Genomic DNA, 13,371 nt, shown 5'->3' on the forward strand with positions numbered 1-13,371 from the left:
GAGAATGTTTTTTTCCTTCCTAACCTTAGAAAGAGGGGATCTGGGGGTAAAGGTGCTTTTAAAGAGAAAGAATAGGAAAACATAAATATGAGCATTAAAAAGCAAACTATCGCTCTTCTTTTCTTGCTATCACATATAGAAAGTGAACTCAATTGCCTGATGTGCCCACCTTCCCTCAGAGACAATGTTTTTTGCCTTTGCAGCCTAGAAGTATGCTGCTTCACAGAGAAGATATCTGAGCACAATTTCCTTTGACCCTGGGATTACAAAAGTCTCCTTCAGTATCAATTCCTCAAGGTGTGAGCCATGCTATCACCTAGCCTCTGTTTCACTGGTATCTATAAAAGAGTGTCTGGCACATTCCAGGAAACACCACAAGTATTTATTAAATAAACATTTATTTACTTATTTTTCAGTGCTGGGGATTAAACCCAGGTCTTTGTGCACAGTAAGCAAATGCTATACAACTGAGCTATACACTCAACCCCTAATTTCACTCTTTTCTGACCCTCAGAAATTGCTGCCTTTAATGTCCAAGTCAAGTTTTGAATTGTGACACTATTCACTATTATTGCTATTTCAATTAATTCTAATTTTTACCTGACTACACCAAGAAAGAACACAGTTTGGATCAGAGGCACAATGCACTCTTATAGGACTGAACCACATTTCATGAAATTATTGTGTGCTATTAAAAAGACCTAGTTTTATATTAAGGAGTCATCAAGCAAGAGGATGGATGATCTTCCATTGGGTTGAAGTGTCAAAGTGTTAGATGCACTGCACTATGGGAAATCTCAAGGAGAAATGTCCCTGCAAATTGAATGCCATATCACACCAAATTTACATGCTTCCAAAGAATTCTTTGAGAAAGAAATCAATAAAACATCCTAAGTCACTTGCAACTTTTCAAAAACCACATGGTAGAAATTATTCATAGCATTTAAAACATGATTGTTTCTGTAAGTGCAAAAAAACCTCACAGCTGTATTCATAAAGCACTCCAAAGAATTAAATAATTATTTAAATTGAATTAGATACAATTGCTGGGCATGGTGGTGCACACCTGTAATCCCAGCACCTAGGAGGCTAAGGCAGGAAGATCACAAGTTTGAATCCAATGTAGGCAACAGAGTTCCAGGCTAGCCTGGACTACAAAAATTTACCGTCTCAAAAAACAAAACTAGTGCTTGCTTTAGCAGCTCTTATACTAAAATTGGAAGAATACAGAGATTAGCATGATTCCTGTACAAGGATGACACGCAAATTCATGAAGCATTCCATAAAATAAGTAAATCCCCATAGAACTGGCTAAGACATTTTTATTATGGTAAAATATACATAACATGTTAGCCACTTTAAGGGTAAATTCACAACTCTGTACAACCAAAACCATTATCCATTTCCAGAACTTCTTTTTATTATCCTAACAGAAACTCTGTGCCCATTAAATAACTGCTTTCTCTCTCCTATTCTTGGAAAACCTCTACCTTACTTTCTATCTCTATGAGTTTGTCTACTCCAGGTACTTCACATAAGTGAAGTAACACTCTTTGTCCTTGTGTGACTGGTCTGTTTCACTTAGTATAATGCCCTCAAGGTTCATCCCATTGTAGCGCATGCAGGTTTCCTCGGTAGGGATGAGCAATACTCCATTGTATGTACATACCACATTTTGTTTACCCATCCATCAATTGATGGACACCTGGGTTGTTTCTACCTCTTGGTTAGTATGGACATAGTTGTACAAATTATCGGTTCATCCCTGCTTTCAATCCTTTTGGGTATAGGCCCAGAAGCAGAATGTGTGAACCATGTGGTAATTCTGTCTGATTTTTGAGGAGCTGCCACATTGTTTTATACAGCAGTTATACTCTATTACATTCCTAGCGTAATGGACTAGGGTTCCAATTTCGCCACAGCCTGGACAACATTATTTTCTTTTAACAGCTATTCTAATGGGTGTGGACTAATTCTTCCTTGTGGTTTTGATTTACATCTCCCTAATAATTAGTGATACTAGGCATCTTTTCATGTGGCTAAGTCTTTTTAAACTCAGTTACCAATATAAAGAGTCCTTTAGTTTTAAAATCTAGGTTTTATAGAGTCCCTCCATATATCTATCTGTACCTTATATATGATTTCTTTACTGGGAAGGAAAAACACACTCCTTCTTTCGCGCTTTTGTCAAAGTAATATAACAGTGCTGTAAAGCTTCTGAGCATGACCTAAAATTTTTCGCTTGAAGTTCTTTGTGTTAATCCATTTGTTCTCGTTTTCTCTTTCTTCCTTTCCTTTTTCTTTTTTTTTTTTAGTGGTACTTTAGTTTGAACTCAGGACTTTGCACTTGCTAGGCAAGCATCTACCCCCAGGTCTTCTGCTTTTAGTTTGCTTTTTGGGTAGGGTCTCAGGCTTTTGCCGGGGCTGATCTCAGACCATGATCTTCCTACCTCCACCTCCCAAGTAGCTGGAACCACTATGCCCAGCCAAGCTGTTTCTTTTTAAGTTTACAAAGATGTGGCTTCAAGTTTTTAATAGAAGTCTAATTTAACTCTTGTGATTTGTGTAGATGACAATTACACAAATATGAACTATGTTTTATCTGTAAACAAAACATAAAGATGTACCTAAAGAGGGCCAAGAGATTTAACTTAATACATGACCATCATCCTTGAGATTTTATGGCTTATTATTACTTTGTCTTTGTACAACTTGGTATTTAGCTACATTTCCAGATACTAAATAACTGGCATAATTATAAAGGATATTATTGAGGCTAAGAGTTTCATTAGAATGTAAACATATCCTAATTTTTTTAAGGGCTCAATGAAAGATACATAATCAAGAGTAAACATTTCATTTTACTTTTAAATTTTACTTATTTTTCTGGAATTGGGGATCAAACCCATGGGCAAGAGTAAATATTTAAAAAATTAACAATTAACCAAAGTTTCTCTACATAGAGAGCAGCATATGTACCCACTGACATGAGAATCCCACTGCTCCAATAGTTATAGTCCTCACTGTAAAGTAACAAATTGATGATGATTTACAAATTAGCCATTTAAACTTAAAACAGCCAGCTTTCTCAACTCCTAAATTGGATAATGAAAAAACAAAAGAAGCCAAATACTGTTCAACCTCTTATCGTAACTTACTAGACATTAAAAAAAGTTATCTAAAATATATGTGCATGTGTGTATGTTTACATCATTTATCTACCCACCTGAGGACCACCGTAGATAAATAGCACAGTGGGGTATTTCTTTCCAGGTTGCAGATCATGAGGCTTGTACAGCATTCCATACAATGTAAATCCAGTGGTACTTTCAAAAGAGAAAATTTCTGGAGGGGTATAGTCAGGAAGAGGACCTGTGAGTAGGCAACATAAAGAGTCTGTAAAAAGAGATCTTACAGGAGCTCTATAATATGAAAGCAAGGAAGAACATATCAAAATTCAGATCCCACCCTCCACAAATAATTGACCACTCCCTTTCAGATGAGACAAGAAAGAAATTCAGCAAGAATATTCATCTTCTAGAAATCTAACAAACCTTAAATTATCTAGGGTATATTTCAATGAAGTTGGGAGGGGGACAAGAAGCAGATGTTTAATTTAGTTAATTTAACTTGTTCAGAGCAGGTGTTCAATAAACGTTTGTTTCTGATTAGAGAGTAAGTCAATCACAATGCAGAAAAAGAATCACTATCAGTCTTTGGTTTACCAAAGCAGTACCCACCTCTCCCTTGATATCTGTACAATAGATGACGTTATAGTCCAAGCAGAGAACATTATCATATTGCAAATTCTGCTTGCAGACATTAGAATATACCTAAACTCTTTGGTTCTGCACTAATTTTTTAAGTCCTTAGCAAATATTAATGAGTTGAAAATACTTAATAGGGAAGTAGATTTGGGGATAAGGTGGATTAAAAGATGTATAAAATCAGTTCATTCTTTATGTTTAAGAACTCAAGCATTAAAAAAATAACCCACAGTGTTATTCACTCCCATACACTTAAGTGGGCCAACTTTTATGAAGATGGTTATTGCAAGTACTTCAAAACTTTAAGAAAGCTGTAAGCTAATTGCTCCCTAAAGCTGCAGCTTCCCTGTTAAAGGGTCTTACCAGTTCAGAATACATTATTTTAATCTCATTTTCAAAAAGGCCTTCCAGTCCTGTGCCTGCTTAGTGAGAGGTAACCCATCTTATTTGGAAGGTAATAGAACATGAGGGGTTGTATCAATCAGAAGCTCAGCAGGTCAGGGGTGAGAAATAAGAGCACTGTCCAGGAAACATGGATATATAACACAAGAGTAGTGTACTAATGTTTTAATCCTACTTAAGGCCAGGTTCAGTGAAAAGAAGTACCTGCTGAATCCAAAATGGTAGCCCAAAATTCCTTTGTTTTGCAAGTTGGGTCATCTTCGGGACTTGACAGTTTGTAAAGGGACACACAGTGTGGATTCTTCTGGTTACTATACTTACTTATAAAGAAGTCACAATGCTAGAGAAAGGAGAAACAATCACATGTTTCCTCAGGGAAAAGTGAAAAAAGGTTATCTGCTGTTGCATCTGCACTGATGCTATAGCAAAAGAGCATAATAAGAATTTGACTATTTATGTAAATACACGATGTTAAGGTCAAGGCTGTGTTTTAAAGCATTTCTTAAGAGAATGGGGCTTCTGCAGGCCAACTTCACCAACTTCCATACCATTCAAAAGGAATATTATAGGAGCAGAGGGTTTTTTTATATGATAGGAAACTCTTTTTAACAGGGACATAATACCCGGCTGATGCAGCAAGAATGGGAATAGCCACGGTCGGTCAGCCTTGTCACCTCTCCAGGATTTACATAACTGACCACATACAGGTGATGTTCTAAAGGGGAGTCTTTGGTGCCTTCAAAATATACCAGTCTTCTGACTTCATCGACCTGGATCTGCCAAAACAACAGCAAAAATTCATACTAGTACCACGCTGACAAAGCCAGTAAACCAACAACCCCCGATTTTATTCAGATCATCTGAGCCCTTTCACTTGAGCTTCTTTCACTTTACTTGCTACATACTTCAGTGGTTTTGCTGGTGCCTTACTGCTAAGAATAGATGCTGGCTAGAAGAAAAAAGGACACCTGAGTTACATGCTGCTTGTATAATTTTTTATCTGTTTCAAATGTGTGCTTTCCTAAAAATACAAGAATTATTTCCTTACAATCACTCTTTTTTTTTTTTTTAGCCACATTGGGGTTTGAACTCAGGGCCTCACACTTGCTAGGCAAGGCATTCAAACTGCTTAAGCCACTCTGCCAGCCCTTTTTTTTTTTGAGATAGGATCTCACAAACTACTTGTCTGGGGCTGGGTTTGAACCGTGATGCTCCTGATCACTGCCTCCTGAGTAGCTAGGATTATAGGGTGAGCCACCAGTGCCCAGCTAAAATAACTCTTTAGAGTGTTGCATCTTAGGTGAACAATTCAAGCATACTTGAAAGAAATTAATTTTAATATTCTGTATATTTCTTAGTATAGTATTATCTGAATACATTTTTAAGTCTTTTGTACAAATTTGCAAAAGCGTTTATCTAGTAGGTTGGGGAGTAATTGAACTCATTCACAGTTTCAACTATTTATAAACAAGTGGGGATAAGATTTTTTTTTTTCAATGCTGGTCATCAAATCCAGGGCCTTGTGCCTGCTAGGCAAGTGCTCTATCACTGAGCTACGTCCTTACTCCTGTATAAACTCTTTTAAGCCATCATTCAGAACTAAAAAAAAACTGCAGATAAACTCAGAGCTGAATTAACTCAATATTCTTTCCAAATTACAGTAAATTTATTCTAAATAAGTGACTTCCTTTTTTTTTGCTCCTTTAAAAAACATCTTACCAGCCTACTCAAAGTTTAGTAAAATTCAAAATTTTAACATTACTATGTTAAGATAACACAGATACATTTCTAAAAGCAAGTATTTTTAAATGTCTCATTTTTTTCTAGGTAATTTATTCTTCATCATTAAACATCTTTCCTGGATGTATAAATACCTAAATGATCTTATCTGCTATACAAAACAACACCCAGAATCTTCACAGGTGTTAATCTCTCCAAAAGGTTAGGACTAGTTCTGTTCTTAAAGCAGCTGGGAGTTAGCTCATTCAAAACTGAACTAGTAACTGCTCAATTCCTCACCCCCCATCATCATGGCTTCTTAGTTTCATGTAGCCACTTATGTTCAACAGGAGTACAATCTTCTGGAGGACTTGTTAAACAGATTGCTGGGCCTCACCACCAGAGATACTAATACAGGACGTCTAGGGTAGATCCCCATATCTGCATTTCTAATAATTTCCAAAGTTATGCTGATGTTTTGCTGCTGGTCTAGGACCACACTTTAAGTACCACCCTTAACAGTAAGAAGTGCATGAGCTTAAGTCTCAAATTTTTACCCCATTATTGACATTAGAGATTTTGAGTGGCACCAGGCCCTGAGTTCAATCCCCACTACTGCAAATAAATAAGTAAATAAATAAATAGAGAAATAGATAAATAAAAATTTCACAGTAACAAGGCCACTTGCAAAAAGCAGAGGGAAAAGGTAACTTAAAGGCAAAAAAACAAAGCAAGGATATAGGGAATATAAAAGAGGAAGAGGGAAAGAGAAATAGGCATGTCATTAACAAAACTGATGTACATAGTGGCAAATAGAACCTTTCAGGTTGCCAAATAAGCATCAGCTCTGCATACATACGATTTAGGGGGATTCCCTCAGTATTATCCTCCAACCATCGTACTGCATGAAATTTACATTAAGTATAATTCTTTGTTACCAGGACCTAAAATTACACAGTAAGATTTTTTTCTCATCTGAGGTCCCTAAACAGAAAAATAAATTTATTTGGACCTACAACTAGAAGGCCATGACTCTCAGTGGAATGAGATTTTAAAGGCGGTCTATGATATTCTAAAGTTTTTACAAACAAAAAACAAACATGGGACCTGTATCTTCACTTTTTTTCCTTTATCACCCTACAGTGATTTCTAAAGTAGCCAGTAAATGTAGTCCTTTAGTAAATCGATTTGAAGAAATCACATTTAGGTCTTCACTAATTCCTGGTGTAATTAAAAGATGGAGTTTTTAGAGATCTAATGAAACTGACTATCTAAACAAAAGCTGAAACAAATGAAAAGTACTGTAAGTCAGGAAAGTAAACAAAAACAAAAACAAAAACAAAACTCACTAAATTGCTATAGATAACTACATGCTGAGAAGAAACCTGCATGAGTCTCCATCTTCTTCCCTATTAGTCTAAGCCCAAACCTCTTTGGAGGTGGTAGCTATCAGTTTAAATTTGTGAGATAAGATAAATAGAAGAATGAAAGAGTCACTGCCTCAGACCTAGCAAATATAATTTCTAATGCAGAAATAACATAAGTGAGGCCACAGCTACTCAGGAGGCAGAAATCAGAAGGATCACAGTCCCAAGTCAGCCCCTGGCAAATAGTTCATGAGACCCTATCTCAAAAAAACCTAACACAAAAAACAGGGCTGGAGAAGTGGCTCAAGTGGTAGAGAACCTGTCTAGCAAGCGTGAGGCACTGAGTTCAAACCCCAGTACCACCACAAAAAAAAAAAAAAAAACACCAAAAAACCTGAAATAACATAAATGGTCTTCTATAATAAATTTAAAAATGATTTTCAAGCTATCTTCTAACTCACAACTTCTGCTAGACCCCAAAAGTATGGATTGCTTCTTAAGTAGCAATAATATATTTGAAAATGTGACCTTTAGTAACCAGAACATATCTAACATTAAGGTTATAAAACAGATGAGATTTATAATTTAAACTAAGATTCTTCCTTTCCCGAAACTTGAGTTCTTTTAGGCCCTAACTTAATATTTTCAAAACACTGGGGTTATATTAAGTTGCATTATGATTTTTGCACTGTATAGACAACAGCAGGTGTTGACAAAACATCAGCAGAATAAAAGGACATACATTAGATCCATGCCGGCCAAGGACTTCCCATTCACCACTGGTAATTGCTATTTCCTCTTTGATAGGACACTTGAAATCACCTAAAGATAAATACAGTCATAATTCAGTACTTTGTGCCAGACTATAAACAAATGAAACAATGTAAAATAGTTTTCTAAATTGTCTTTTCCAAAAAGTTACATTTAGAAAAATCAGTTATGTTTGGAGCAATGAAAATGTTTTGGAACTAGGTACAGGAGGTGGTTGTACAACACTGTGAAGTGCTAAATGACACTGTCTTACATATTTTAAAATGATTAACTTAATGTTGTATAAATTTCACTCCAATAAAAAGTCTGTAGTTAAAAAAATACGAGTTACAAGTTTTCTCAGTACTCTAGAATAATGATAAAAAGACCCAGGTAGACAATGTGACAGCAAAATTAGATTTTTTTTTTCCTTAGCCAAAAAAACCCCTCAAAACCACTTGTATTCTTGGACCTTCAGTTACAGAAAGAGGTTTACCAAGTTGACAAGGTATTTTTTCTACAAAGAACTTTAAAAGCCGAAGAAGAAAAATTTTAATACAAATGTTCTTTATTGCCAAAAAGTAAACTGGGTGAGTTACTTTATTTTATTTTTGTCCTACTTGTCTGTAATGAGATTCTGTCTTAAGGCCTTCTCAATGACCTAAGGAGGAGGCTGAAAAGTGAAAATCGTTTCTCTTTTCCTAGCTACTTAGATCTATGGATGCAGGGAGTGACAGCTGAAGATGGCCAGTTAAAAAAAATCAACTTTATTTTTCTAAGATACAAAAATTCAACTTAGTATTTTAAACTCTATGGATAGAAAATAAAGCATATTTAACATGTATATGACAAGTACTAACAGTTTCATGTTATAGGCACTTAAGGAAGAAAAGGAGGCAGGAGGAAAATGAAGTGGATATGAAGGAAAAGGAGGAAAACTCAGACCAAGAAAAAAGAAAAAAAGAGAGAGAAAAGCAAAGAAGAGGCAGACAAACTGAGGCACTCCCTGATAGCAAACAGAGAGGCATGGCATTCTGGGATGAATGTTAACTGAGGTAATAATTCTTCTTATACTCTAACTGGGGTACACAATTTTAAGTTATCATTGTATTATTATTGTTCCAAAACTGTTGCTTCAGTTAATCAATTATTACAGCTCTTTGATCAGTCTTCATCACTAAACTTTCTGGAATTCCATAAGTGGATTTAGCTTATGAACAATAAAGAACAGTTTCAAACTCAGGGCTAAGCTAATACTCTAAGGAAAACATTTCCTATCTTGACAGATAAGATCTTGCTTGCCCCTGCCTTAAAAAAATTAAGTTAAAGAAAGAAGCAGAGCACATATGAATAATAAAACAATTAAAAAAATGTCAAAATGAAACCATAAAAAAAAAAAGAAAGAAGCAGAGTCATAGGTATCATTTACGCTGCTAATCTCAAGATGTAGCTCACTGCTTCCCAAACATGAGTAGTAATTAAAAGGTCATCTTGAAAAAATAAACAATCCAATAAAAAATAGGAAAAACAAACATTTCTCCAAAGAAGATACACAAATGGCCAAAGTGTACATGGAAAGATACTTATCAACATTGATCATTAGGGAACTGAAGTCAAAACTACAATGATATATCACTTTCACACCCACTAGGATGGCTATTAGCAAAAAAGCAGCAACAAAAATTATTGTTGAGAATGTAAGGAATCAAAACTCAGCTGGTGTGGTAGTGCCTAACTGTAATCCCAGCACTTGAGAAACCAAGGCAGGAGGACTGCAATTCTAGGTCACCCTGGGCTACAATAGTAAGGTTAGTCTAGACTATGTAACAAGATGCTGTCTCAAAAAAATCAAAAAGAAATTATGATGTAAATAATGTATACAAATGTATGTAAGGGGAGGGGGTGAAAGGGAGCAGTGAAGGGGTGAGTTCAAGTATGCTGAGTGTGTGCTGATGGATTAGAGTGTAAAATGATGCAACCCCACCATTGCAGTGTGGCAATTTCTCAAAGAGATGATGCAGGGGAATTCTACTTCTGAGTACATACACCCAAAAGAATTAAAAGCTGGGACAGGAGCAGGTATCTGCACACCCATGTTGATAACATTACTCACAACAGCCAAAAGGTAGAAACAACCCAGGTGTCCACTGATAAATACTGGATAAACAAAATGTGGTATATAATGCAATGGAATATTATCCAGCCTTAAAAAGGAAATTTAGACACATGCTATAACATGGATGAACCTTGAAGACATGAAATAAGCCAGTCACAAAGGGATAAATACTGTATGACACTACTTAAATGAGGTCTCTAGAGTAGCTAAATTCATAGAGACAGAAAGTGCTTGCCAGGGGTTGTAGGTAGAGGAATGGGGAGTTACTATTTAATGGGTAGGTTATGGAAAAAATTCTGGAGATAAATGGTGGTGATGGTCACACAAAAATATGAAGGTACTTAATGCCACTAAACTGTACCCTTAAAAATAGTCAAAATGGTATACAAAATTGTGTATATTTTGCCACAATTTTTTAAAAAGGTTGAATTTGCTACAAATAGCAGTTAAACATAGAACACAACTTATCAAATTGCTTAGTATTCTAAAACAAACTATATTATTAAAGTAGAAAACTGTAACTCAGTTTCCAGGGAAATTAATTAATGTACTATTTTACTTTTTTTTGTTTATTTTGCTTTGCAGTGGTTGGGCCTGGTGTCGTGCATGCTAGCAGGCAAGCACTCAATCACTGAGCTACATCTCCAGCCCCCATTTCACTTTTTCTAGTACATTCTATTACATTCTATATTACATTCCCTACAAGGAGAACCATGAATTTTTAAAGAGAAATTAACTTCAGCTGTAACATAATATTTACTTTCACTTCAGGCAATGCAATTATGTCAATCTGAAGAGATGTAACTGTAAATTACCTTCAGTGAAGATGAAGAGCACTTAAGAAACTTCTCGTGTATAAAGGTAGCCAATGATTACATAATAAGTTATTTTAAAATTTAACTTAATGTTTTGGGCTTTACTCATGCTAGGCAAGTACGTCTTCCAGTAACCCACATCCCCAGCCCTGATACAACATTTTAAAAATAGCTTTTTAAATATAAAACTAATATGGGCTCACTTTAAACAAATTATAAAACTTAAACTGATTACAAAATTATAATCAGGCAAAAGTACAAAGTCAAAATGAGCATTCCCACTGGATATATTAACGATTACTAGTTTGTTACATATCCATGGAGAACTTTGTTCTGTGGTTTTACACATGTAACGTTTATGTTTTAGTTTAACGTATACATTAAGCTTGATGAAGCAAGTACTGATGCTTGTAAGGAACATTAAAGAGACATTATACTCTCCTGTCCCTCCCACCTTCTGAACCCAACATTTTTTCTTTTTTAAAAAAATAAAAGATTCTTACTTGGGGCAGGCAGCCCACCACTGGATCGTTTGTATTTGCTCTCCTTTAAAATGGATGTGATTTTATACAAATGACGGAAACCTGTTTTGCATTCAGAGGCAAAAATAAACTCAATTTCATCTTCATGAGTTTGGGGAAAAACATGAAATATATCGTGGATCTGTAAAATGAATAGCTTAATTTACTACACACATCAAAGAAAACACTGCATAAAAATTAAGCTAGAGAAGAAAGAATACCTGATAAACATACATTAAAATATAAATTACTGCCCAGTGTCAGGAGTATGGAATACTTAGAATAATAGGTTTTGCCTAGGCCTTTCATATTTATTTTACTTTAGTCAAAAACTTCAACCATTGAGAAATAAGTGTTTCCAAGTGAAAGAAAAAAAAAAAAAAGAAAGAAAGAAAAATATGACCAATGCTTTTTCTTATTCACCATCTCGGTAATCTTGGAACATGGCACAAGGTTTGTTTAATAACATAAATCCTATTATAGAAATGATGAAGAACAACATTTTTTACTTTTATTTTCCAAAGAGAAATATTCTAACAACTGAGGAAAACAGATGTTCATTTGTTTTAGGTGAATTGTATGAAGGCTATACTCAGCTAGAGAGTAAGCTGGCTTTATTTATTTCTTTTGTATCTAGTTTTTAAGTTTTCATGCTAAAATGGAAAATGCAAAATTTAATTAAACCTGGTATACTTAGGTATAGTTTGCCAACTTAGAAGAGAGTCTTTTCTAGACTCTCTCAAAAGCAAGAAAAGGCTGGAAATGAGTGTTCAAAATGTGTATTCAATTCCTGATATGTCCAGGAACAAATCTGTCATCACAAGTGAGATGTCACTAAATGGCACTGACTTTCTATCTATAAACCACTTCATTCTGGAACCATCATTCCAACTTGAAAGGTTCAAGCTAAGGAAATAACGTTCATAGTTCCTTTGCACTTAAAAAAATGCATTTTAATAGTTTGCTATAAAACTTCACTTGTTTTACCACCCTGAGAAAATCTTTAGCCAAGTCCAGGATATTAAAATTGCCTACATTTATCCAGATGTCTGTCGTTTCTTCATAGATAATCAGTGGTGTCACAGAGTCAGGCACAGACTCGATGAGCCTCTGTCTTTCCATGGCATCATCTTCTACTGGGATAAATAACTCAGGAGGGATCAACACTATCTGTAGGCGAGTTTGGGAACGATCTAGTAGGATGGACCAGGCACTATTTAAGCAAACAAACAAACACCAGAGATAAAGAAAACTCTCAGAAAATGAAAAATCCCATATTTTCTCCTTTGGCACCTACCAATTATTTCTATAGTTACAATGAAAGAACTGCTTTAGTATATACTAAATTATTACTTATGAACAGCTAAATAAAAATTATCTACATTTATTTTTAAAAGCAATCAAGAGGGCTGGGAGTATAGCACAGAAATAGAGTGCTTGCTTAGCATGAGCAAAGCCTTGGGTTCAATTCCCAGCACCTCAAGGGAAAAAAAAAAAAAAGTAAGCTTGAACAGGGTTTAAAACTGGTTTGTTTTTTAAAATTTTCCAAAACCACTCACATTTGGTCTTTGAAACTGTATCCTACCTTTAGTGTCCATAAATGCCAGTCTCATAAAACTCCAGGGGTCTATATTAGATACAAGAACTACGCATAACTGTATGTAATAAGGCTGTACAAGTATTTCTGCCTAAAGTATACAACCAAATACACATTTAGGTATAAGCCTTGAAGTCATACAACTTAACTACAAATAACACTGTGAACCATAAATGAGAAAATTAAAATACAACACACTTATAAGATTAAAAATCTGTAAGTCTACTTTGTTCAGGAAAAATTCCTTCTGTAGGAATAAGTATACTACAAACTTACATGTGAAGGCAGCTGCCACTTTAAGGAAAATTCAGGAGCAT

The 13,371-nt window shown here is 35.2% G+C and overlaps 1 protein-coding gene and 1 non-coding gene across 6 annotated transcripts in view; one reads left to right on the forward strand and one right to left on the reverse strand.

Moving 5' to 3' along the window:
• Dpp8 (dipeptidyl peptidase 8) overlaps positions 1–13,371 on the reverse strand; it is a 57,377-nt gene that overhangs the window by 14,924 nt on the left and 29,082 nt on the right. For all 5 annotated transcript variants that reach the window (XM_020172879.2, XM_074066234.1, XM_074066233.1 and 2 more), the window contains 6 exons: positions 12,493–12,670; positions 11,440–11,599; positions 7,998–8,077; positions 4,793–4,945; positions 4,374–4,509; positions 3,227–3,372 (listed from right to left, as the gene is read on the reverse strand). In XM_020172879.2, the coding sequence (XP_020028468.1) occupies positions 3,227–3,372; positions 4,374–4,509; positions 4,793–4,945; positions 7,998–8,077; positions 11,440–11,599; positions 12,493–12,670 (853 nt within the window). The remainder of the gene's footprint in view (positions 1–3,226; positions 3,373–4,373; positions 4,510–4,792; positions 4,946–7,997; positions 8,078–11,439; positions 11,600–12,492; positions 12,671–13,371) is intronic.
• On the forward strand, positions 1,187–1,290 carry LOC141421030 (U6 spliceosomal RNA). Its single transcript, XR_012445736.1, has one exon. It is a non-coding gene; the product is annotated as a U6 spliceosomal RNA (small nuclear RNA).

This window comes from Castor canadensis, chromosome 2 (assembly GCF_047511655.1).
Source record: "Castor canadensis chromosome 2, mCasCan1.hap1v2, whole genome shotgun sequence".
NCBI classification, from domain to species: domain Eukaryota; kingdom Metazoa; phylum Chordata; class Mammalia; order Rodentia; family Castoridae; genus Castor; species Castor canadensis.